The sequence below is a fragment of the Equus quagga genome, chromosome 18 (genome assembly GCF_021613505.1).
Source record: "Equus quagga isolate Etosha38 chromosome 18, UCLA_HA_Equagga_1.0, whole genome shotgun sequence".
NCBI lineage: Eukaryota > Metazoa > Chordata > Mammalia > Perissodactyla > Equidae > Equus > Equus quagga.
In genome coordinates, this window is record NC_060284.1 from 44,544,289 (window position 1) to 44,570,290 (window position 26,002).

Below are 26,002 nucleotides of genomic sequence, written 5' to 3' on the forward strand. Positions count from 1 at the left end.
GAATAATACAGATTCTAACTAATCACTGCAGTATTTGCTGATGGTTACTTTCCTATCGGTTTACACAGTGACCTCTATACTTTGCTAATATGCATTTAACTACACAACAATATTGCACAAAGTAATATTTATATAAGATTTAACTTATTTCAGAATATTTTAGAGAAAATTCATATTTGACATTTCAAAAGATGCAGCTAAGTTTTCATGGTGACAGACATAATAAAGCAGCATCCTTTTTGCCTATGTTGACGTAAATATTCCAAATCTCACCCTCCAGGAAAAAAAATCTCCAAATTGCACTATAACCAGGTAGATACAAGAATCTGGTCTTAGGTGTGGGGAGTACTCTTCCTTTAATAAACAAAAGGCCTACTGTATTATTAACTAAGAGAAAGTGAAATGTGTATCACATTAACATTCTAAAATAATAGAAAGTTAAGACTACACTAGCTATATGAACTGTGCCTGCTTCAAAAAAAATTTAAATACTCAGGCACTAAGCATTAGGCTACCCGAAAATCGAGGATGAAGTCTAGTGCCATATTCTTGATTAGACAGTAGCAACAGAGTAACAGTAAATAAACCCAGGTATTCACCAGTTAAAACTGTGAACTGATGTGTCTCAACAGATCTTTATCACAAAGAGGTTGATGCCAGGTGACAAAAGTAGTTTTTCCTAAGTTTCATGCACAACATACGGCAGCCTCATCAGAAAGACTGATATCATTCACTAAGTTTGATACTCGTGATCATTTTAGGAAGCAAAAGTATCCACACAAAACGTGAGGATGCTAGGAAGCAGACTCAACAGAGTATCGTGTCAACATTATCTCATTTACCCAAAATATCGTCCATAGTTACCACATATTCTACAAGAGATTAATGAACCATGGATAATGAATGACCAAGGACTACTCATCTTTAGATAGTTTTAATTGAAATATCCACTGGGCTTTAAATAACAGATACAAAAAAGTTTGGATCAGAAAGTGCTGTGCTTTCTCTTTTGTTAAGAAACCAGAGAGCCACTGAATTTTCCTTAGAAACTACCTGCTGTTTATGGTTGGAACTAAGTAACTTACTTGCCCACGTATAAGATGCAAGAACTCTTTCCTGCAACCTATGCCATTTTTACTGTAGAAATTGAATCTGTGCCATAAAGACACAAGTCCTAAACCAAAACTCTGATCTTCTATCATAAAAACAGCAAATATGGCAAGAGACAAGGCAAGATAAAATTAAGGGAAGTGAATAATTTAGCAAATAAGAATCTGTTATTCCAGAGAATTCTCATTTCAATTTGAAGAAGAGACTGAATTGTTACCTCACACCTTAAAACAGAAAGTAGCAGCAGACCCACTATTACATACTGTACTAACGGGATAAGATACAACTCTTAACTTTGCATAATCTGTGTAAAAAAGATATGCTTGACATTTGTGGAATGTCATTTCTCTTTATAGAATTATAGGCAAGATTTCTCCAATAAAACTTAACTTAAGCCAGTTATAAAACTATAACTTCACATCAAAAGTTAAAAAAGTTAAAAAATGTGTTTGAATATGTACATATCACACAGGAGTGCTTGAATGTTCCTGTAGATTGTGTTGCTGGTCAGAGTCCAGTCTACTTTCCACCTTTAAAACTGGAATAGGCTGAGTCATCTGATCTTGCTGCAGATTAAGTTCTGATGAAGGTGGGAAGGACGATGAAGCAGCTGTCAAAAGCTGCATCTCTGTGCATGTTTCTTCAGAGTCAGTTTTTATCCTCACACACTGGGAGTCAACTTCTAATTCTCGCTTTCCAGTTAAGTCACAGTCGATGTTAGAACTGCTTTCTGTGTTTTGAGTGGCTTCCACAACAGGGTGGTACTGTTTAAGCCTTATATGCCAGGCTAAGCTGCACACTGCTGACACTGTTTTGAACTGATGAATGACATTTCTAGGGATGAAGTAGATATCATTGTCGCATAGCTGAATTCTAGCATAACGAATGCCTTCCCGCCTCATTTGGTTTAGTTTAGCTTCATCCACCCACTGTACACACTGAAGAGAGGAAAAAAGTTGCATGAGACTTTAAGATATGTAATAATTTAGTAGAAAAGAAATACTATAATTAGCACAGGAAAAAATTGGGCCAATAAAGCTAAGTAATACTCAATGATATACAAAACTTTCTAATATTTCCTGTAATGCTCAAGAAACATTCTTCCTTTTATTTTACTACCTCTCTCTAGTAACAAAGTACAGTTTAAATCAAGATGACCTAGGGAATCACTCAAATAAGTACTTCAAAACGCAGCTAAATACCAATATTCTTTGCCACAAATGAGGGCAACATTTATCTGCTTCTTCGTGTCTTTCAACTTTTTACAGGTGAGGGCACCCGGTGCAATGGAGTTAACAACTGAACCTGCTTATGGCCAGAACGGAGCAGCCTGGGTCCTCTGACCATCCCAGGCCCACCTGGTATACCCAAGACTGAAGGGATCTTAAGCATGCTGCTTGGGAAGCTCTGTTTTAATGATTTTCAACACTCTCCAGACACAGCCTGTAACAGTAATAAAATTAAATTCACTAGCCCATGTATCCAACTTTAACATAAAATGCAAAATAAAATTTGCAATAATACTTACTTCCAATACCACACTCCAAGGGCAATAAAAAAAGCAAGAGTTATTACCTGGGAAACTGGAGGTTCATGAAGGTCTAACTGAAGTCTCTGCACAACATCGGTAAAATCCTCAGCATGAAAACAAATCACATCTTTGGTTATGCGAGGCTGGTCACTCCTAAGATTAACAAAACTAAGTTTTAGACTAAAACAAGCATCTCATAATGGAAAATAATGACAAATTTCAGTTTTCCTGTTCCTGGAATGCTACTACTAGCATAGAAAGAGATGCATGACTCCTAAGGATAAAGTATATATTTGCTTCTCTAATCAACTCTAAAAAAATAAAATAAAGCTGATTTTTTTAAAAAAAATTAGATTAGTTGTTACAAAACTAAAACAATGACTAAAAACAAATAATTTTATTCTAAATTAGTTGCATGTGCATCCTCTCACCACTATGCCCCACCACCTCCAGGCCACCCTGTAACGTCATCATCAGGTTGAAATGAAGTAGAGAGAACACATCTTGACCACACAAATATCACATCTACCAGCTTTCAAAGTAGAAAGGGAAAAAAAAGCTGAATGATTTTAACTTGAAATACTTACTGTCAAGCTGTGATTGAACTATACTTCTAAAATAAGTCAGATCAAACTCTACAGTAATTTTGAAGGCTCTGAAGTCATAAATATGAAAAACAAAGTAAAATACAGTTTTTAAATAAGCTACATTCTATGTCCTGAGCTTTGTTAAAACTGGGCCCCAACTGAATGTAAAAGGGTGCAGCCACTACGGAAAACAGTTTTGCAGTTCCTCCAAAAATTAAAAATAGAATTACCATATGATCCAGCAATTCCACTTCTGGGTATACACCCAAAAGATTGAAAGCAGGGACACGAAGAGAGATTTGTTCATAACAGCTAAAAAGTGGAAGCAACCCAAGTGTCCACTGATGGAAGAATGGATAAACAAAATGTAGCATATACGTACAATGGAATTCTATTGAGCCTTAGAAACGAAGAAAATTATGACACACGGTATGGATGAACCTTGAGAATATTATGCTAACTGAAATAAGCCAGTCACAGAAAGACAACTACTGTATGATTCCATTCATATGAGGTTTTAAAGTAGTCAAATTCATAGAAACAGAAGGAGAATGACAGTTACCAGGAGCTGAGGGGAGAGGAGAAAAGGAAGTTATTGTTTAAGGGGTATAGTTACAGTTTTGCAAGATGAAAACGTTCTGGAGATCTATTTCACAACAATGTGAATATACTCAACACTGATGAACTATACACTTAAAAATGATGATGATTTTAATTTTTAATGGTATGTTATATGCATTTTACCACAATTTTAAAAAAATTGGTCTCCAGCATTTTAAATTGAGTCCACATTTTCTTAGACAACATTAACCAACCTTGCAGTTGAGTTCATTAACTTACCATTCACCAAACTGTACAGCTTTCAAAACCCCAACAGCAGCCGTACTCTGCCAGTCAAACCCCTGACCCACATGATCTGCATGAGCTCTTGTCCTATCTTCAAAGAGGACTTCACGGGGTTCACTGGTCCGAGGTAGGTACTGGAGATTTTTAATTTCATTCATTGATCTGGAGTTGATTTGGTTGTGAAGTAAAGGGGGGGGAAAAGTATTAATAGCAATAAGGGGAAGTCTGCTAAAATATCAAATTTTAAACAAGATGATGGCTGAGAAGGGTTCAATGATTTTGGTCATTAGCATTTAACACACTCTATTGTAATGTTTAATGTGATTGCCTTCTCTCAGTCTGTCATGATAACAGGGAAGTTATATCTTTGATTTGGCTCAAATCTAGTGTTTGAATACAGAAAATTTAGTTATCTAAGCAACAGAAAATACAATTCAAAGTTCAAGGCTGTATGTTTCTTTACCCTGAGTCATTTTTTAACTCTCAAAACATTCTACCAGACTTGATTCAAGATGGCAAACTGAACATCTACATTATCTATTTCCACATTAAAAAGAAAGTAAAAGGCTTCAAACTAACATGGTAGGTGTGAGGGAGAGTAGATGGGGGAATAGATGGGAGTACAGATGAAAGAGAAATGGCTGTGAGTTGATAACTGTTGATATTGAATACATGGGAGTTTATTAGATTATCTTCTGACTTTTTTATGTGCTCAAAAGTTTCTAAATATAATAATCTAAAGGTGACAGTAAAGAAATGAATAAGCAACAAAGGAAATGAATTAGTAAATGAACAATATCAACAAACTTCTGCAAGACGGAAAATTATTAAAAGTGTCTTGGATTGATAAAACGGAGCAGAGAAAGCCACAGGCCTAGAATACACAAGAAAGGAATGGCAGCTAAAAAGGCAGTAGGCCTACTCAATAGACCTTAGAGAAGAAGCCTAAAAGTCAAAAAAAATTTCCCGGGTATAATGATGATAATGGACAGAAATGAAGTAAGGCTGAGAAAGGGGAAATTAAAGTGAAACTCTACAAATAAACCAGTCACTTACCAACCTTGTCGGCAGAAATGTGGACAGTTCCGGCATTTACCCCCATGGAGAAGACTATGGGTGACCCATCTAGCATCTATCCCTCATCTTTATTTCCCTGACAGAACTCTGATTTTCATTAGCTATCTGCTCCTACCCTATACGGGACCTCATTCACAAGCCCCGAAGTGAGTCCTGGCAAATTGTGTTAAGTTAATGTTCCTTGCCAGTTTTAGGCAATCAGTTCCTGATTTAGGAACAGGCATGAACTGATTCTGGCTAGCAGTAAGAGATGAAATCTGCTAAGGAGACTTCTGGGAAGTTTCCTAGCTCCTAAGAAAGAAGTAGAAGAAAAGACAGTCTCTTCTTCTCTTAGACATAACCAGATCCAGATCTGATGCCTAGAACTCCTTAGCCATCCATAAAGAAAGCCATTTGTGAGTACAAAGCCTAGGCAAAGAGAGTGACAGAACAGAGAAAAGGAAAAGATCCGGTTCCTTGATGACAGCACTGAGTCACTGACCATATGGTACCCAGAGCCAGCCTCTCTGGACTTCTTGATATACAGGATAACATTTTATTTTATGAACCAGTTTGAATCAAGATTTTTGCCGTTTGTAGCCAAAAGCATCCTGATAAACTTTCAGCCAAAAAACCCCTGCATGTTCTTCTCTAAAAACATTGTACTGGGGCCGGCCTGGTGGCGCAGCAGTTAAGTGCGCGCCCTTCGCTTCGGTGCCTGGAGTTCGCCAGTTCAGATCCCAGCTGTGGACCTACGCACCGCTTATGAAACCATGCTGTGGCAGGCCTCCCACATATAAAATAGAGGAAGATTGGCACAGATGTTAGCTCAGGGCTAATCTTCTTCAAAATACAAATAAACAAAAAACATTGTACTTACCATATGAATAGAACTAATGTAATCCTCTGGCATTTGGACACATCCTTTAATGTCCAGTCCTATGCCTGTTAACTCTAATGGGAAACCTGACAAGCCTCACTGAAATATTAACAGAATGACCAGTAGGTCAAAAGCTTTACTCCCAGATATGAATGGGTCAACCCAGAATCACGAAGACATGTGAAGATGGCCTGTAGCAGCCTGACAAACACCAAAATAACCAATCCTGAAATGTAAGAATTCAAAAGAAAGGTTAGAAAACAAAAATCAAGTAAATGTCCCAAAATCAAAAGCAAAAAGCTAAGTAACAGAAAATATGAGGCTCGGAGCCGGCCCCGTGGCCGAGTGGTTAAGTTTTGTGTACTCCGCTTCAGTGGCCCAGGGTTTTGCTGGTTCGGATCCTGGGCGCGGACACAGGACTGCTCATCAAGCCATGCTGAGGTGGTGTCCCACATGCCACAACTAGAAGGACCCACAACTAAAATACACACCTACGTACTGGGGGGATTTGGGGAGAAAAAGCAGAAAAATAAAAAATTAATTTAAAAAAATTTTAAAAAAAGATTGGCAACAGTTGTTAGCTCAGGTGCCAATCTTTAAAAAAAATTAAAAAAAAATAAAAAAGAAAATATGAGGCTCATCAAACTGGGAGGTCTATTATTCAACCAACAGTAGTTTCAGAAAGAAACAGAGAAAAATGAAGAAATTACCAAAGCAATTTGGCGACAAAAATTCCCAGAAATGAAGAGAAACATGAATCTTGAAGGGACTTACCAAATTAAAAAAAGGATTAAAAAATAAGAATAAGAATGAAAGACCCAAACAAAGACATATCATTGTGAAATTAAGCTTTCAGAGAGGAAAAGAAAATAGGTTACCTACAAAAGAACAAAAATTACACCAGCATTAAGACTTCTCCTCAACAATATCAGATACCAGAAGACACTAGAGCAATGCTAAAAATTCTAAGGGAAAATACATCCTCTGGACTACAGCTAAACTACCAATCATATTTAATTACAGAAAAAGAAATTTCAGACAGATAGTATCTCAGAATACCTTTCTTTTCTTAAGACTATTACTTGAGAATGTGCTCAAGCAAGAGAAGGAAATAAATCTACAAAGAAGACAACCATAGATTAATGCAGAAAAGCGTGAAATGGAAGTCCTAGGTTGTCGTTGACAACTGTGAAATAAGCTTTTCACATTGAAGTAAGAGAACACAAAGCACCAAAAGATTCCCAGGTAAAAAACTGATGTGTTAGAGCAGGTAGTATGATTAAAAATCTGGATTCTTGAGGAGATGAACAGAACACAGAATGCAAGGTAACTACCAACACTCTCCCCCCAAAAAAAGGCTTATTATATAAAAAAGCCAAAGGTCAAAGTCATAGTCAGAGAAGAGAAAGTCAGTGTGGTTCTAGAAGAAAATAATGTATCAAGATTAGGGATATGGTCAAGAAAAGTATATGTCCCTCCTCAGAAAAGGGCAATCAAACATTGCAAGGAAAACAGAACAATTTAAAAGAAGCAGCAGCATGATTCAAATATGAAACAAACTAAAACGTGGCATAATTTTCAGTATCTAGGTAAAACACAGAAAAGAAAGATCCTTTTGCATATTATTCCTTTGAGTGATAACATTGGAACCTTAGAATATGAATTTTTAGCCTACTAGTTGGGTCTGCAATAAACTTATCTACCATAATATTATAAATGCCATTTTTTGGCTTTCAAATTTTAGAATATACCTATTGACAAAGCATATAAAAACCTATTTATGGTTTTAAAGCAGAATATGAATTAACCTCAATAATGTATAAGAAACAGCTGACAAAAAGTAGAAGTGGGTATTAAGAGAGTAAAGTAGGGGTCATCTAACTATTTAGGGAACAGGTAAAGGGAAGGAATCCCTATCCATCATAACAAGAAACTGACAAATTTCCCATCAGAGCCTTAAAACAAAACAAAACAAAAAAGACATTAAAATCAGAAATAGTTTTTTGCCTCTAGAAAAAAGGTGCTTGCCTCTGGAGGGAAAGGTGGTCAGGGTTTTTCATTATAAACCCTACTGTACTATTTGATTTTTTAAAACCCTGTGCATGTACTTCTTTAACTCTAGAGTTCATAAATTCAAAGATCATCTTCATTAGCAGTGCCCTTGATAACTAGACAGCTTCTCACATTGATTCCACCATTTTCGGCAATAGGGCATTCTCATTAACACAAAAAGATGACATTAGTGTTTCACTTCTAATTTATTCACTCTAAATCAAAGCGCTTTTGAATGCCTCACTTAGGAATATTTAATCTCAACAGAAATAAAATTTGATAGCACCTCAGATTAGTGGAGAAATAATATACCATTAAGTAAATGACGTTTGAGCTGCCTAACTACTTGGAAAAAATGTTAAATCTCTCCCTCTATACTGAAATCAACAACAGGTAGGTAAAATATGTCAACACTGAAATCACAGAAATGCTAGGAGAAAATGTAGGTGAATTATTTTATAATACTAAATGAGAGAAGGCCTTTCTATAAGCCTGCCACTAAGAGAGAAACTTCAGAGGAAAAGACAGATCTGACAACATATAAACAAGTGTTCCTGTGAGTAAAGAGGAAAAAACTGAGTAAAGAAAAAACTGAAGCTAAAAGAAAAGAATGAGGAAAACTTGCAACATAAGAAAAAAAGTTAATAGTCATAGTACATAGGGAATTTTTACAAATGGAAAACACTTCAATAGAAATATGGGTAAAGGAAATTAAAAGGGAATCATAAAAGAAATACAAACACCTCAAAGAAAAGCAAACTAAAATGAGACATTTTTGTCCAGTCAGATTAATAAAATAAGAAAGAATGTTAGTGGAGGGTGTGAGGAAAAGGGTACTGTCTTACTCTATTGGTGGGAGTATAAATTGGTTCATTTCTGGAAGTCAATGTAAATGTATATATACTTTGAGCCTTTAGGAATTTCTACCGAGAAAATAAACATGTATACAAACAAAGATAGGTATCTACCTACCAACCAACCAATCATTCAGCCAGCCAACAAGCCAGCCAACCAGCCACAGTCAGTCACGTGTACATGTTTAACAGCTGGATTTGGGGGGAGATGGCTGATTTCCTTAATTCTGTGGTATAAATACTCTCAACATGGCCAATTTGAAGCTACTAATGTGACCTCGCTCAGTGTGGAACTAGGAGGCAAATAACAGCCCTGTAAGCTGGTACAAACCAGCTCCAACACAAAATACTGCTTATAATGAAAAATTGGAAAAAAATTACACTAATAAAGAACTGGTTAAATAAATCTCGATACAACTATATAGTGAAAACTACATAGTCATTTAGAAATAATGATAAGGCTGCATCTTAATATAACACACAAACCCGAGGGAAAGAAAATCCAAGTTTTAAAGTAAACATCACGTAAAGAATGAGTTCATTTGTGTAAACAGAATATTTATGAGTATATATGGACTAAAATTTGAAAGATTAATATGCCTAAATGGGTGGGATTATGGATATTTTTTGCCTTCTTTTACTTTTTTCTATCATCTGATTTTTTTTAAGTTAGTAACAATCAGGAAACAAATAATGGTCATTTCCTTTTTGGAAAGATTATAGAGCAGAAAGTGTATACAGTACTTAAGAATTTAGAATTTCAAGTTTCATCATTATAATGTACAAAAAGTGCTGTGGTCTAGCAATGTGCAGAAGTTTTGATTTACTGCCAGGTTTTACTATGCCATCACTTTGCATTCATATACTTTTTACAAAGTATTTTCATGCAGTATCTCAAGTACCTATGGTTATTCCATACTTAGCTCTAGTATCATTCTCCTATGAGTTTTAAGGTAAATTCGAGACTAGTCCATTAATACTCACTGTGGACACTTATTTTGAGTTCTATTTCCAAAGTCCAAGCAAATATAAATCATTTTCAGTCTCATTAAACGACACTTTTCATAATACTAGAATAAGTTAATATTCATTTAAGTGTCTGAAACACAAAATACGTTAGCCCAATATGAATTACTATAGAATACATTATCGGTTTCATTCAGCAACCGCTTATCACCTGCTATGTGTCATGAAGACAGACAGGAATAAAACACAGTCCCCGTCCTCAAAGAGCTCAAAATTTAGTAAAAAACAAACAGGTAAACAGATCATTAATGAACAGAATGATGTGTGAGTGGAGAGAAGGGAACAGTTAATTGTCCAAGGGAACAAAGAGAAGCTTCACAAAGGAAGTAACATCAAAGTTAAGTTTTGAAAATTTATTAAGTTTGTCAGGTAGAGAGGAAATGGGGAAGGGGATGCCATTCCAAGTAAGAAGAGTGAAAAAGCACAGAGTTGTGAAAGATCATGGTGTGGAAACTGAGTTCAGTGTGGCTGCAGTGAACTAGAAGCAGATACAGCTAGAAGAAGACCCTTGTAGATCACACAAAGGAGTTTGGACTTTTATCTTTCAGGCAGTTAGGACCCAGGTTTTAAGAAAAGAAGTAAAAATTAAATTTGTTTTTTAAGAGGATGCCTCACTCCAATGACTGTGTAATGAGTGGACTGGACTGAGGAACTGACCACTAGAAGATTTACTTAAAATAGCTCTTCAAATAATGTAGACAAATGGTTTTCAAACTGTGCTCAGGTCGCAATCATTTTCATAAGCAATCAACTAAAAAAAACTGCTTTTGCTTATTTGAGAAAAATAAACGTTTACCGTCGTCTTTTGAAGGGTGACTTTGGCATATCTGCTGTAGGGATCATCTGTTCTCCTGGCCTTACCCACATGATAGGCCCATCATCACTCTGGGATCTACACTGGAGTCGGAGGCTGGAAAGTGTACCCCAGGGCAAAGTCATCTAGAAGTCAGATGAATGAGTCACATTAAAAAAAATTTTTTTAGACTACTTACAAGTTAACCCCCCCACAACTCACCCAAAAGAAGGCCCTAGGAAGCTTATTTTGTGTGTGTATATGAAGAAATAAATGCTACATCAGATAGTAGTTCATACGTAAAAAAGAATAATTGAAGTATTTTGTACCAATAATTTTCTAAAGATTTCTACTCAAAATATTGGATAAAATTTAATTTTAATAGACAAGATTAGCTTAATGGAGAGTGTCCACTTAACTAATGATCAGAATGTGAATAATTTGAATTAACACTCACTTTCAGAAATGGTGATTCTTCTAACATATCAAGGAACTCTGGGAAATAATCACCAACTTCTTCATCTACTGCTCCAACAAGACTTATCTGCCGCATAGGACCTGCCCGGTAGGTGCCACAGCAGTATGTCCTGTTGACCTGAGATAAAACGAAAGATGGGGAAGAAAGGACTGAAGTACACTATAACATAATTAAGGAATTAGAATAGGGTATTTTTTCCAATGTTGCTATTTCTTCTATATACTAAGAAGTCAATGGTCAGTACCTTGGATAAAGTCAATAGTTACAGAAAGGCACCCTAGCACACCGCCAAATACATTGATATGTGCCACAAACAGAGATTTCAAGATGCAAGTTAAGTTAGTCCATGGTCCCAACATCTCAAAGAAATATTGAAGACTTTAAGACATACTTAAATTCTCTGAGAATGATGATTTTTTTAACTTTGTAACAAACACTTTACAGTGATCTTTATTTAGAAAAAGAATCAGTAAAGTAAATTAACAGTGAAATTGCCAGGGCAGGGGGAAAAAAAAAGACCATGGTCAGATCAATCTTCCATATTCATTTTGTACTCCCTAACTTGAAAGTTTCCACATTAGGCCAGATACCAGGCTGACGGTTACCAAACAATCTCCCATCACTTCCATGTAGCTCCCCCACCTTAGGAAGGCTATCTTTTTCTCTACCCAACTTATGCCAAACTGCAATGATTTTTTTCTTGAATCTGCCCTATTTGGAAAGTCCTCTTTTCTGTCAACCCAAATCTTAGCTATTTTTCAAAGATCCGTTCAAGACTTCTTCTCTTCTGGAAGGCTTACTGATCACCCTTCATGATCTTTCCCTTTTCTGAAGTCTAATGTTATCTACAAGCACACAGACATTTTATTAACTCTCTAGTGAATTTAGAACATATTCTATACAAATTTGTAGCCCAGAGAATCCTAGCATTCAAATGGAATCTACCAATTTGTTTAATATAATCTGATGTTCATTAGTCGTTTAATGGATGTTCTTATACTCCTACCTTCAATTTGAATGAATGTATCTCAACGGTACAGACAGATCCTGTGCATACAGATGAGTAGACTGAAAACACTGGATTCTACTCAGGATTTCCACTCAAACCAATAACCCTCCATTTTCTACCTTAGTTAAGATGTAGATTACATTGAAAAGCCTAACATATAGTTATACTTTTATAAGGTGGGTCTTAAACATACAAAAAAATTTTTTAAGAATCAATTGTTACTTTTTAAATACCACCTATGTTGCCTCAATAGAAAGCATAAATGACAACCTAGTATTTCTTACACAGTTCTTTACTATTAGTTCTTTAGCAGCATTTGCAGAATCAACTGCTATTTTCTTCCACAGACAATTTAATATCACCCCTACACGTACACATATACACAGAAAAAAAGGTCTTAGATTTTGTTCTCAAACAGCAGAGATTTCTTAATTCCTTACAAATCTTTCCCCAACAATCACCTCAGGTGATCTTTAAGCAGCAACTGTCCAGGCCAGGATTACCTTGCATCTATTTGTATGAGTTACCTTCCATTCATTTGTATGATCATGCTATAAAAAGCCAGAGGAGGCAGACTGGGAAAGACGATGATCATGGGACACAGACATAGGGAAGGGGAAGTAAAGGAACTTTTCCCAGCATTATTCTAGCCTTTCTACGCCAAGCACCCTAAAACAACTAAACAGATTTAAGCTTCAGTACCAGCTCTAGGAATCGTATGCTTTCAGAAGTAATAAGAAATATGTCTCCCCCAACACCTCCCTCAACTATTTCCAATTATCAGCAATTCCATTGCCAAGAAAGGTTTCAAACTATACAGGATAGTGGAATTTTAGGTGAGAAATGTCCTGAAGACCTATCACGATTTAAAGCTCACATAACCCAAGACCACTCCTGAAGAAGTACACTGCCATGTGTCAGTTTTCTATTTACTTGGCCTGCTTGCTTCGAGATTATGCAACTTTTAATGCATTATTAATTTGAAAGAATTCATATTACTTTAAATTTTGCACACAAAGTAAAACCGAATTAATATTTTTATATCACAGTACTGTTTGCCTAATTTAAATACCACTAAATTCAACAGCACTGAACTTGAAGACAACTTAAAAATGCAAAAACCTAGGATAATGAATATGTGACAGGAATAAATATAAAGCATCCTTTTCTATTTGGAAAAAGGAATAAAGTAAACCTGGGAATTTGTTGAGGAATTGTTGAATTTATGTTTGCTGGGGCTAGAAACGAAATAATCTGTCACTAAACTGTGGCCATAAAAAAAGTAGTAGTAGTAAAACTGATTAACAGTATCCATCACTTGTGTAAAAAAATTTAATAAATGCTATCATTTGTGATGCATTTAAATAATTAACAGCACAAGTTAGAAGATAGACAGCATTTATGACTAGAAATTCAACGTATACCAACTGCGTGACACTAATGCCAAACAAGCAAACTACTAACTATCCCCTACTATCTATTCTACTTTTCTTTTTAGTAACAAATCTTCCTGGGCATGTAGCCAATGAGCTAGGCTCCCTGGCAGCTAAGTGTGGCTTGTGACTAAGTTCTGGCCAATGAGATGTAAGCATCAGTTACATAGGTAACTTCCAGAGCATGCCTTTATAAGTAAGTGGATTGCTCTCCACTTCCCCTCTCTCTCTTTTAAGGGTTAGGTTCAACCATACACGTGACAGCACCAAAGGGAATGGCAAAACTTAAAGATAGAAGGAAAGTTGGATCCTGTGTGACATCACGGAACAGAGCTGCTTACCTCTGGGCTTGTTACTCAAGAGAAAAACTTATTTTGTTCTAGCCACTGTACGTAAGATCTTACGGTGGTTTAGCCTATATCTTGTATATTTTGTACCAAGGGAGGCAATACTCTATTGCAAAGAAGACATCTGGAGTATTATCTTCTATCCTTGGCTAAAAAAAGTCTATAACTGGAGCACACCCAAAAAAGAACAATTGAGATGATTAGTGACTTGAAAACCATAAAAATTGGAGGCAGAATCAAGAAAGTAAAAGTATTTCAAAAGTATTTAACTTGAAAAGATTAAAGTGGAGACACACCAATCTTCAAATACTTGGAGGCTTATCACAGAAGAGTAAACTTATATAACCTTAAATAAAGAACAGGAATTAAAGGAAAGCCGGTATCACTCATTTAATAAAAGTTTACTGTATAGTATATGCCAAGCACTGTCTGAAACACAGATATAGAGAATCAAATCCTTTCTTGGCCTCTGGAAACTTACAGGCAGATACTAATCTAAACAAATATTTAATTATAAACTGTGACAAGTTTTCAGAGTGGAACATTTAAGACGTTATGAAAGAGAACATGGGATCCTGATCTAGAGGATAAAGTGTTCCTTAAAGTAACATTGAACTAAAACTTGTCGAATAAGTTTAAAGGAAACAAAATCTCCTAAGTATCACCCTTTCCAGGATCTAAAAGAAAACTAATGATGCAAAACACAGAAAATAAATGAGAAAAATAAAGATGAGTCTGGAGAAATGAGCTGTGGCTAGATTATGGAGAGCCTTAAAGACCACATTAAGGATTCTGAGAAATCACTAAAGGATCTAAAGTAGTAAAAGGAAAGTTATCACATTTGTCTTTGTTTCTTTCAGGAAGAAGGAGGCTTCACTCTGTTTGTTTTGTTTTCTCAGAGAGGCATTTAAAGAGAAGAGACCAGTTAGGAGGTTTCTGTAGTATTCCAAATAAGAAAACGACAGACTAAGCTAATAGCAGTGGAGCTGATTTTAAAAAGATTTTTAAAAAAGATTTGTAAAATATCCACGAGATAAAATTCTCAGGACTTGGGGAAAGAATGGACATGATAGACAAGAAAAGGGAGTGTCAAGGATGTCTGCCCTTTGCAACCTGATGGAAAAACCACTCTTTTTACTGGAGGAGGACCAGCTTTGGGTGGGGAGGTAGTATCTTCAGTTTTGGACAGGATGAGCTTAAAGTGTGTGGTAGGCTGAATAACGGCTCCCAAAAATACCCAAGTCCTAATTCCTGGAACCGGTGAATGTTACCTTATATGGCAAAAGGACTTCACAACTGTGAATAAATTAAGGGTCTTAAGATCCGGAGATAATCCCAGATTATCCAGGTGGGCCCTAAATGTAATCACAGGTGTCCTTATACGGAGGAGGCAGAGGGAGCGCCGACTACAGAGAGAAGGAAATATGAGGATAGAAGCAGAGACTGGAGTGAAGCACTTTGAAGACAGAGGAAGGGGCCACAAGCCAGGAAATACAGATGGCCACTAGAAGCTTAAAAAGTCAAAAAAACAAAACAAAACAAAAACCAGATTCTCCTTCAGTGCCTTCAGAACTTTAAGAGACTAAATTTATGCTGTTTTAAGGCACTATATTTATGGTAATTTGTTACAGCAGCAACAGGACCTAATACAAAGTACTCTTGAAACACCCAAGCAGATACATCAAGAAGGCAGCTGAGTCTGAAATGAGAAGAGGTCTGGACTAAGGATATTAATCCTAGTCATTGGCAGTAATTGCAATGTTAGTCTTAAAAGAGACAACTAGAGAAAATACAGAGCTCAAAGAGGAGAGGTCTTGGAAAGCTCCAACTTAAAAAACACAAAAGGGGAAGAAAAGCTGACAAAAATGGGTACAGGGTTTCTGTTTAGAATATGAAAGAGTGCTGATGGTTGTACAACACTGTGAAAGTACTTAATGCCAAAGAATTACAGACTTAAATTAGTAAAATAGTAAATGTTACGTCATGTATATTTTGTGGTGAGGGATGGAATCCAGAACACAGGCAGATTAGCTTTTGAGGAGGAGGTGGGATATCTTCACTATTCTAACAGGAGGGAATGCAGAAAGTATGTAAACAGATAAAAAGTTTGAAAAGTCATCATGAAAAATAGGTAAGCAAGTTGACTACAGAAAAGAAGTAAGCTTCCCAAACACTGTTGAGGGCCCACTGGAAGCCTTACGATACCTTATGAAGAGACAAGCTCCTGAATAATCAATCCAAAAATGATTTTCTAAAACATTTGCACTATGTCAAGCTTACACAAGATTATCTCAAAGAGCCTTTGGCTTATGATTCTATGAAATTCTTAAGAGGATGGTATCTACAGATCAAATGAAGGGAATCAAAGTAATGGTAGATAGTACACAGTTTAAAACAGTGTTTCTTAAATTTGCCTGATCATAGGAATTGAATCACTTGAGGTATTTATCTCCAGCCTCACTCCACACCTAATGAATCAGAATTTCCAGGAGAGGAACCTGAGACTCTAAGTGTGTATGTGGAACTAGCAACTTTGGATTATTCTTAGGATCTGACAAATCTGAGAAACTCTGGCCTGCAAATGCCACTCAAAAGCAAAGAACAAGCTGAGTTCTACCACCTCCCAAAGTGTAGGTATTGGGGGCACAGTGGAGGAAGAAACAAGTGTTAGGAGGATTAGAGGGAGAGATAGTAGAGACCAAATAACAGAAAAAAGTAAGGCTGCCATGGAAACAGGAGACAAAATGCCAAATGCAGTAAACTCAGCCTTAAGTAAAATCAGAAGGCGAAGTGGGGAGGGGGAAGGATTGTGGAACCAAGGGGGGAAATGCCTATAAAAAAATAGTAGTTAGCTTTGCGTGCATTACAAAAATTTAATATATTTATAATAGCTATAAAAGCTTAAACATTTATATTTGAATATACACATTGCTCTGTGTCAATATGTTATGTGGTCCTTTAGATTAGAAACTCAACTTACCAAAGTCATCTTGTATCAATTGCTGAGAGTTAAATAAGCTCAACTGTGCCCCCAATACATACACCTTTTAATAGACAGTCACAAGTCAGTTAAAAACTTAGAAGATAGTAGCTTTATTCATAATTGCCAATATCTGGAAGCAAACAAGATGTCCTTCAGTAGGAGAATGGATAAACAAACTGTGCTACATCCAGAAAATGGAATATTATTCAGCGCTAAAAAGAAATGACCTATCAAGCCATGAAAAGACATGGAGGAACCTTAAATGTTTATTACTAAGTGGAAAAAGCCAACCTGAAAAGGCTACAAACTTTATGATTGCAACTATGATTCCAACAACATTCTGGAAAAGGCAAAACTAGGGAGACAGTAAAAAAGGTCAGTGGTTGCCAGGGGTTGGGGGAGGAGGGAAGGGATAAACTGGCAGAGCATACAGGATTTTTAAGGTAGTATGCTACCATAATGACGGACACATGTAATTACACATTAGTCCAAACTCTTAGAATGTACAACACCAAGAGAGAACTGTAACATAAACTATGGATTTTGAGTGATAATGATGTGTCAATGTAGGTTCATCAATTGCAATAAACGTACCACTCTGGTCAGGGATGTTGATAATGGAAGAGTCTGTGCATATGTAGGGACAGGGAGTATATGGGAAATCTCTCTACCTTCTCCTCAATTAAGCTGTGAACCTAAAACTGGTCTAAAAAAATAAATTCTTAGAAAAAAAATTCAGAAGAATACCAAACTAGAAGTACACCATATGGGAGCCCCTGATAGTGGAGGTGGGGTAACTGTTGCACAGAACTCATGTTCGGGAAGAGGCCTACTCAAGCCGATTGTTTAAAAAACAGAAAGGAAAAAGAAAGCCAGCAATTTTCCTAACCTTGTGACCTGTGAATAGAAAGGCATTCCTACTTTAAAGCATATAGTGAAAAAGTAGTGAGTCAAAATGTGTTTACTATAAGTTGTACCTAGAATGAGAGAGAAAAAAAATCAAACCTACCATTTTTATGCTTTTTTATATTATAAACCAGCTTACTTAAAATACTTCTTGTATATAATGCACTGACGGGTAGTTCCTTAAAAGACTCTCAGTTATTTACCAAGCTACAAAGCACTCTACTAGTTCTACTTTCTTAACTAGTACTACCAATTCACTAGAAAATGTTGATTATATTAATTAAAGATGAGGAGCACCTAACAGTCCATTTTAGGACTTGCCACAACACAATGAAGAAATAACATTTGTTGATTTTCTCTGCAACAGCAGACACCATTTTTTAGTAATAAAAGTAAAATTTATAAGACCTTTAACCACCACCTAAATAAAGTTAAAGAACTATGATCCTCAGTAAAAGATTTTAATATGCATGCATACAGAAACTTTTTTTAAAAAAGTAGAACTTAAAATATGCACATTTGCCAGATAAAAAGAGAACAAAATTCTATTATGGTAGATACGCTTTTTCAATCAATCCCCTCCCTACCCAACATATATATACACCTTTCTGCATACACACCCTTCAATTACTGAGTTGCTATAAGGTGAAAATGGTCTCAGAAGGTGATATTTAAAACAACTCTCCATTTAACTTCATTATATTTTTAGCGGTTTTTGTTGCTTTTGTTTGCAATTCACGTATAGAACTTAAGACCTATAGCATCATCAGCATCATCTGGGAGCTTGTTAGAAATGTAGACTATAAAGCCTCAACCCAGACCTACAAAAATCAAAATCCGCATTTTATATGCACATTAAAATTTGCTAAACTCTCACCTATAGGATTTAGTACCACTCTGAGACAGAGGAAAAAACAATTCCTCTTTGAAGATCTGCCACTATTTAACCTCGGGGAAGGTCACAACCAAAACGTGACCTCCTTTATCTATAAAACAAAGGCTTGGAAATGGCCCCTGCTTGCTCTAAAATTCTGTTAGTCCATAAGATGTCTAGAAGAATATTTGAATTTTTAATCAGTTTATCAGGTGCCATAGGATTTTTATCAGAAGGGAAGACAAGGATTACACACTTACTACAGAACTATCACACTTGAAAGTTTAAAACCATTTAAGAGGTTTTCAAGTACCCAATAATTGCAAGATACACCACCTAAGCAAAGAAATCATAAATTATATTTAATCCTAAAATATATATATATTTTATATTTTAGGGAGAAATACATTTCTAAGTGAACACTAATTTTTCACCATTAACTGACCAAGAGATTCCACAAACACTTAAACTTTTTGGTCAAAATTATTATTTAGCCAATGACTATTTAAAACTTAATTAGACCTGAATAATCCTACAGAATTATAAAAATACCATACAGTGTCAATACATATGTAGTTGTTTAGGCTAGAAACTCAAATTTACAAAGTTATCCTGGATCAAGTGCCGTAAATAATCAAATTTGAGGATCAGCTTTGTGCTTCAATTGATATTTATCATGAACTTACCTTCTTCGGTGCTAGAATATTTGAGTTTTATAAAATATTAAAAGAAAAAAACTACTTATGTGTGCATCCTGGCTTTGCTACTACAATAATTTAAAAATACAAAAGTAACAGAAGCTATAATTTTTCTTGCACAAAACAAACATATATTTTACTTCCTCTAGCTAGTGCAGATGAATCCTAAAGTAGTGCTTCTCAAACCTTAATGAGCATATGAATCACCTGCAGATCTTCTTAAAATGCAGATTCTGATTCAGAAGATCTGAGTAGAGGCCCGAGAGTCTGCATGTCTAGCAAGCTCCCTGGTGATGCCAAATTCATACACAGAGCAAGTAGCAAGCTTCCCAAAAAACTAGCATAACTTACAATATTCAGATGGCCATGGTTTGCAAAGCACTGGTCTTGATAATGTTTCCAATAAATTCCTAACTGAGCAACCTAACATTTTCCCATCCTTATCTTACTTGTTACTTGATCCCTCATATGGATGTGATACTTAACACTCCATCATTCTTAAAACCTAGAAAATTTGTATCCTAATCTTCCTTCTACCTCTTTCTTTTGATCTCTTCCCATGTTCCTCATACTTACATGTGGGTGCATCACAGGATTCCATTCTTAGCTTCGTCTCTTTTCCGTTCTAATGCTGTCCCTGGGTCACCTATATGCTAATGGTCCAACTTCTGGATCTCCAGCCTGGACATCTCTCTCAATCTTAGATCCATATATTCAACTACCTAACAGACATTTTTAACCGTTTGTCTTCACAGGTACCTCCAACACAAAATACCTCAAACTGAACTCCTCATCAATACCTTCTACCTCTAGAAGCCAGCTTTTTCAACCCTGTATTGACTTTGTGACCAACACTACCCATTGGCCCATTTATCCGCACCACATTTTAAGACTCTATCCTTCTCCCTCACCTAGTGCAATTAATCCTATCTTCTAATTATTTCTCAAATTTCATTCCTTCCTCTCTAGTGTCAAGATCAGCCTGGACACAGATCACTGCTTATCTGGTTACCACAGTAACCTAACCAGTCTTCTTACTTCCAATCTCATTTTGTCCCTCAATCCCATCCTCCACACTACTGAGTAATCTTTGCAAATATAACTTGATAGCACTCCCCTATTAAAATTCACCAATGATTCCCATTAACTTTAGGAAAAAGTACTAATTGTTTTTTATCACATAATATAAAGCTCTTCACATCTTGATTCTGTCTTTCTCTGGTCTCAACTCTCACCATCCCTTGACAGTCAGCACATACTCTTGCCATGTCAAGCTATGTGCAGCTCCCTGAAAGTGCCACATCCTCTAACGCCTATGTGTTTGCATAGGTTATTATTCCCTTTGCTTAAAACGCCCTCATTAAGCTAAGTACTAATCTTCTTTCAAGACTCTACTCAAGCATCACATGCTATAAAATGCCTTTTCTAATCACCTCATGCCTGAATTAGGTAACACCACAAACTGTGCTCCGTCTATTACAGGGTTTTCCATATGCCTACTTCTGTTCTAGTGTTTATCAAACTGTATTATAACTGCTGGTTTACTCATCTCCTCCACTAGATTGAGCTGATCAATTAGTCCTTTTAAGAACAGAATGTCCAGTACATAGTAGATTCTCAATAAATGTTTGCTGAATAAACTATCTTGACATATAGTCATAAATAATTATTACAGCTACATATTTAAACTACAAATAACTTCCAATAACTGTGTCTCTAATAAAAATTTTACTTCACTTTATTTATAGGCTCGATAGAACTTTATAAAACTTCACGAAACATACAAGTTCAAAGTACATAAGGTTTTTACTTAATTCCCAACCACCTAAAGGCACTTGTTAAAAATATTAGAATAGTCTTTTGAATACTGTGTTAAACTGAGATATTTTAATTTCACTGACTACAGCATTAGACACATAAAAGCACTAATCTCTTTTCCAATGGCTGAAGTAGGGAAGGAGTACAGTAAAATGATGCATATATTGTTCAGGTGGCCTAGGTGTGTGCCCTGACTTCTACTTACTAGCTACACAAACTTGGATAACAGTAAACATCCCCAAACCTCAGTTTCTTCGATGGAAAACAGAGATAAAATTGCCTACATACCCCAAAGGTTGTTTCAAATATATAGATACGAATGTGAAAGCATTTCTATAAAGCATGAAGTGCTAAATATTTCTGAACTGTTGTGTTAGCTTCCATCCCAACATCTACCAAAGATCTTACAGGAGCAAATTTAAAGTTTCGTAGGCTACTCCAAGGTCCCATATCCACCCCACATTTGTCTCCAATGACTGAAAATTCATAAGTAATTTAGTTTCAGGATCACCAGAGCATGAGACTTATTCAACTCAAATTCACGAGTCCTCAATATTCTTATGTAATTGAAGTGTTTAACGATGTTTAATAATAATCTGATAGGTTCTTTAAAAGTGGTTACTTCATAAAATCTCAAAGTAAATATCAAGGTAAGTTGTTGGTACAGTCATTTAAATTTCAGCTCCATTTAAAAAAACTGGAGGACAAAAATCAGCAGGGAATATTTAGAGATAACTTCTTTTATTAACTATTTAGATCAGGTGCTGTCTATTGACATATAAGTTTGATCTACTATAGACTAACATGAAGGTTAAAAAGTCACCATTACACAACCAAGACTTTTTGCCCCCAAGTTTCTCGCTTATTTCAGATACGCTTGCTGGTCTATCAATCAGAAGAGAAAATTTGCTGCATTTTTCTAAACTAAAAAAGTGATAGAGGAGCATGTTAATTCTTCTCTCAGCAATATCTTTCTTTGTTAAACAGGGACTTATGGGGATTATGGACTATATCAGGAGAACTGTTTTCAGTTCCTTCTGCAATATTTATAAAAATAGGATTCCTTAACTTTCAAAGGGCAAAACTCCTTTAAAAAAAAAAAGAAAAAAGAAAATCTACTACAAAAGTCAGCACTTCGGTACCTGATTGTGGTAATAAGGCCAAAATCCAAGACGAAGCCCTTTATTGCACATCGTGTTCCAACATCTTGGGCAGCCCCATCTTGCGACCTCTCCAGATTGGCTGCTCCTGCTCTCTCTACTGCAGAGAGAACTTCAATTAGAGAAATTCTGAAGCTCATAAATCTAAACTGGATACTCCCCTCAGTGGAGGCAAGGATGGTAAGAATCACTAAAAAGATTCAAGTTAGAGGAGGTTTCAAATAAATCTAAGTGGCTTGAAACCACCATAATGCAGGCAGCTGAGAGTCTGATTATGCAACAGTCTATTTACCTAAAAAATCTTAGGGAAAAGAATGGCAGCAAATTACTAGATAACATTAAAAAAACAGGTTATATAATCATAAATCTCTAAAAAGTGAAATATTCTCCACTAAACTTGTGTAGAATTTCTATCTCTAATATAAACTTATAGCTGACCATTCACATTCATAATCCTTATGAGAAAAGCAAGGAAGAAAAAAACTAGGACACATTATCAACTTCTTTTTATGCCCTAAAATAACTTCACTGAAAAAATATCTAGTTAAAAACCACTAGTTAGGAAGGAGAGGTTTCCCTGCTGACTTAAGCCTAGCTGCCCAAGCAAGGATTCAGAAAATGTCTTCCCCTACAACAGTGCACAGGCAGAAGGAGCAGAGGCTATGGCGGTCTTCCTAGTGACACTTCCAACTCACATAAATGGGGTATGTTTCTGGGATAGACTGCCAACAAGTTACTGAAAGAAGAGAAACAAAAACAGCAAAAACCTGGCAAATGAACAGGCCAATGCCCTCATGTGTTTTATTATGACATAAAAGGTAAGTCAACTACCTTGAGGCTACCAGATCTAAATCACATCCTCCATACTAACATTACCTGAGTTGTGAAAGACTAGATTAGTTTTCAAGCTGGTTTTCCAAAAAGACTTGCAATGATATATAACATGTATAAGTATTTCTCAGATCAAGCAAGTAACAAGCCAAATCCCAAAGAACTTCAGCAATTAAGATTTTTCAATTAGAGGAATAAACAACTTGAACCACCTTTACCATCATGAATTTTTATCAAAAGTGTGCTGGTATGTGCTATGCAACAGAATGAGGTTAATACTGTTGAGATACTGTAACTGTATTTACTAAATAATTTAACAATGATTTTACCTTACCTGAGTGTGAAAATTTGAAATGGTAGTTGTTTCAATATCTTTCTTGCCCAGAATTTCCATTTTCACTGGAGTGTTGGGGAAATTAAAAGCAAAGTAGTCCAAGAAGTCTGGGAGATAAGCAGCTGCTCCATGCACTATTGCTAAAGCATAGTAAGCAGCATTTTTCTCATTTTCACTGAATGTCAAAGCAAGAAACTCCTCAGAAAATCTCTCCATCTCCATTGGAGACAAAAATGAGAGTTCATCCATGTAAGCATGAAGGACAAGAGCACCACCATTGGACTGGTGTTCCTCATGAATAAAGTTGCTAAATTTAGTACCTGTTTTTAAGAAATTTCTACGAATAGAATGTTCCTGGTGAGTCATAAAAGGTGTTTGTACTCCCTGGGGTACCCGATATTCTTGCATGCCCAAATTTAATCGGCACAGCTGTTCATCTTTCAGATACCTGAAGGACTCCTTATTAACTCCTGAAGTGCTATTTATTTGTCCTTGGGTGAGAATTTCCTTACTGATGCGAGTCAGGCCAGCACAGACGGTTTGTACTTCCTTATTGTACATTTTAAGGCGTCTTCCTCGCATATCTTCTCGGTGTTTCTTTTTCTTTTTCTTCTTTATTTTCTTCAAGACAAAATCATCAGCTCTCTGGGTTTTACCATTTTCATCTGGTGTTTCTGGCCACAATAATTAAAAAGAAGTTAGTTGCTAGACCTAATGTCAACATACAAGCTTCTTAAGGTACTTGATCTTAAATTAAATAGCTTATTCTCAGTTTCTCTGCATTTGCCATTACAACTTACATATTTATAAAATAAGACAAAGATCCTAAAATACAATAATATTCTGGATTGAAGATTATGCTAAAAAGTAAATAATACAAAGATAAGCATATAACTTAATATGACTTGCAACCAAAACTAAAGGAAATATCACTTATTTCACATATGCCATACTGTATGGAAATCTGTTTAGAAACCACTGTAAAATCTAAATTGAAGCTTATCATATTTTGCTGTCAGTATACAAATTACTGTGACACATATAGGTGAATCAAAGGCAAAGTAAGCTGTAAGACACCATTCTGCCACCCAAATTGGCAAGATTTTTTTTTTTGGCATTCTCTTATACTGTTGCTGGAAATACAAACTGGTACAACTTTCATAGAGGGCAATTTGGTACTCTCCAAAATGGATATGTACCAAAAGTCTTGAAAACAATAATTCTCAGACTCAGATAGTCCACTCTCAAGTAAAAACTACCTAAGAAAATAACTGAAGAAGCATAAAGATATCCATGACAGTGTTTTTTAGGGACTCCTCCAAATGTCTAATAAGAAGATATTGATTAAACTCTGACACTTACATACTGATAAAATACTACCCAGCCACTACATATTGTATTATAGATGAAAAGAACTGACAAATTACAAGGTGACAAAATGCTTACATTGTCACTCTTCCAGAAAGCCTTCTCTAGTAATTCTTCCCCACCCAATTTGGATAGCTACTCCTATTATGTGCTTCCTTAGCACTGAACTTCCCCTATCATAGCACTTACCACATTCTGGGTTATTACATACTTAATTTTCCACCTTTCCTACAGGCTATAAGCAATCTAACATCAGAAATATATATCTTACCTTTCTTCCCAGAGCATCTTACACACGTATAATCGGATCCCATTTTTATAATATTAAACATTCATTCATTTAAACATTTATTAAGTACCTATTTGCCAGGGACACTTCTGGGAATAGGGGTATGGTGTTAACTAAGCCAGACACAATCCCTACTCTCTTGGACCTTACAATCTAGCTGGGCAAGAAAAACAAAGTATCAGTAGGCTACTCTAGATGCTGGGAAGCTGTCTTTGGGAGGCGACACTGAGGCTGAGTCCTAAATAATAAGACAAGCCAGGCATGTTTTCTACGGACAAATATTTCAGGAAGAAGAAAAGGACCTAAAGAGAGGAAAAAGTCTGACTCATCTATATATATTTTGTACATACAACACAGAAAAATATCTGGAGAAATATATTCCAAGGTGTTAATGGCAGGGGGTTGCCTAGGCTGGCAGGATTATAAATACCTAGCTTTCTTCCTTCTTGTTTATCTGTATTTTCTAATTTTCTACAATAAGTACACATTACTTTTATAATTTAAAATTTTATTTTTAATTTTTAAAGGATTATCATGGATTGACAAACTCAAAATAGAATGGCATCTCTTATTTACTAGTTGGAAAATATACCTAGCAAGAAATCTTTAGGATTAAATATCATGTGTGGTCCTGACCAACCTTCAAGCTTGGTGTGGTATTTACTGTACAGAATTTATCCACCCAAGAATAGTATTTCTGACATGATTCAAGCAGTTCAGTGTTAAGACAGATACTCTA

The 26,002-nt window shown here is 35.8% G+C and overlaps 1 protein-coding gene across 2 annotated transcripts in view; it reads right to left on the minus strand.

The window, feature by feature from the left end:
* Positions 1–921: 921 nt before the first annotated feature.
* The window catches only part of RSBN1 (round spermatid basic protein 1), a 34,168-nt gene continuing 9,087 nt past the window's right edge, over positions 922–26,002 (minus strand). Inside the window, exons 2-8 of one of the 2 annotated variants that reach the window (XM_046645605.1) lie at positions 24,055–24,280; positions 22,424–22,541; positions 11,193–11,330; positions 10,739–10,881; positions 4,069–4,236; positions 2,686–2,794; positions 922–2,048 (exon numbers count right to left, since the gene is read on the minus strand). In XM_046645605.1, coding sequence (XP_046501561.1) covers positions 1,575–2,048; positions 2,686–2,794; positions 4,069–4,236; positions 10,739–10,881; positions 11,193–11,330; positions 22,424–22,541; positions 24,055–24,280 — 1,376 coding nt within the window. In that variant the 3' untranslated portion in view covers positions 922–1,574. Of the gene's footprint in view, positions 2,049–2,685; positions 2,795–4,068; positions 4,237–10,738; positions 10,882–11,192; positions 11,331–22,423; positions 22,542–23,606; positions 24,281–26,002 lie in introns of both variants that reach the window. The other variant, XM_046645604.1, reaches the window with a different exon arrangement.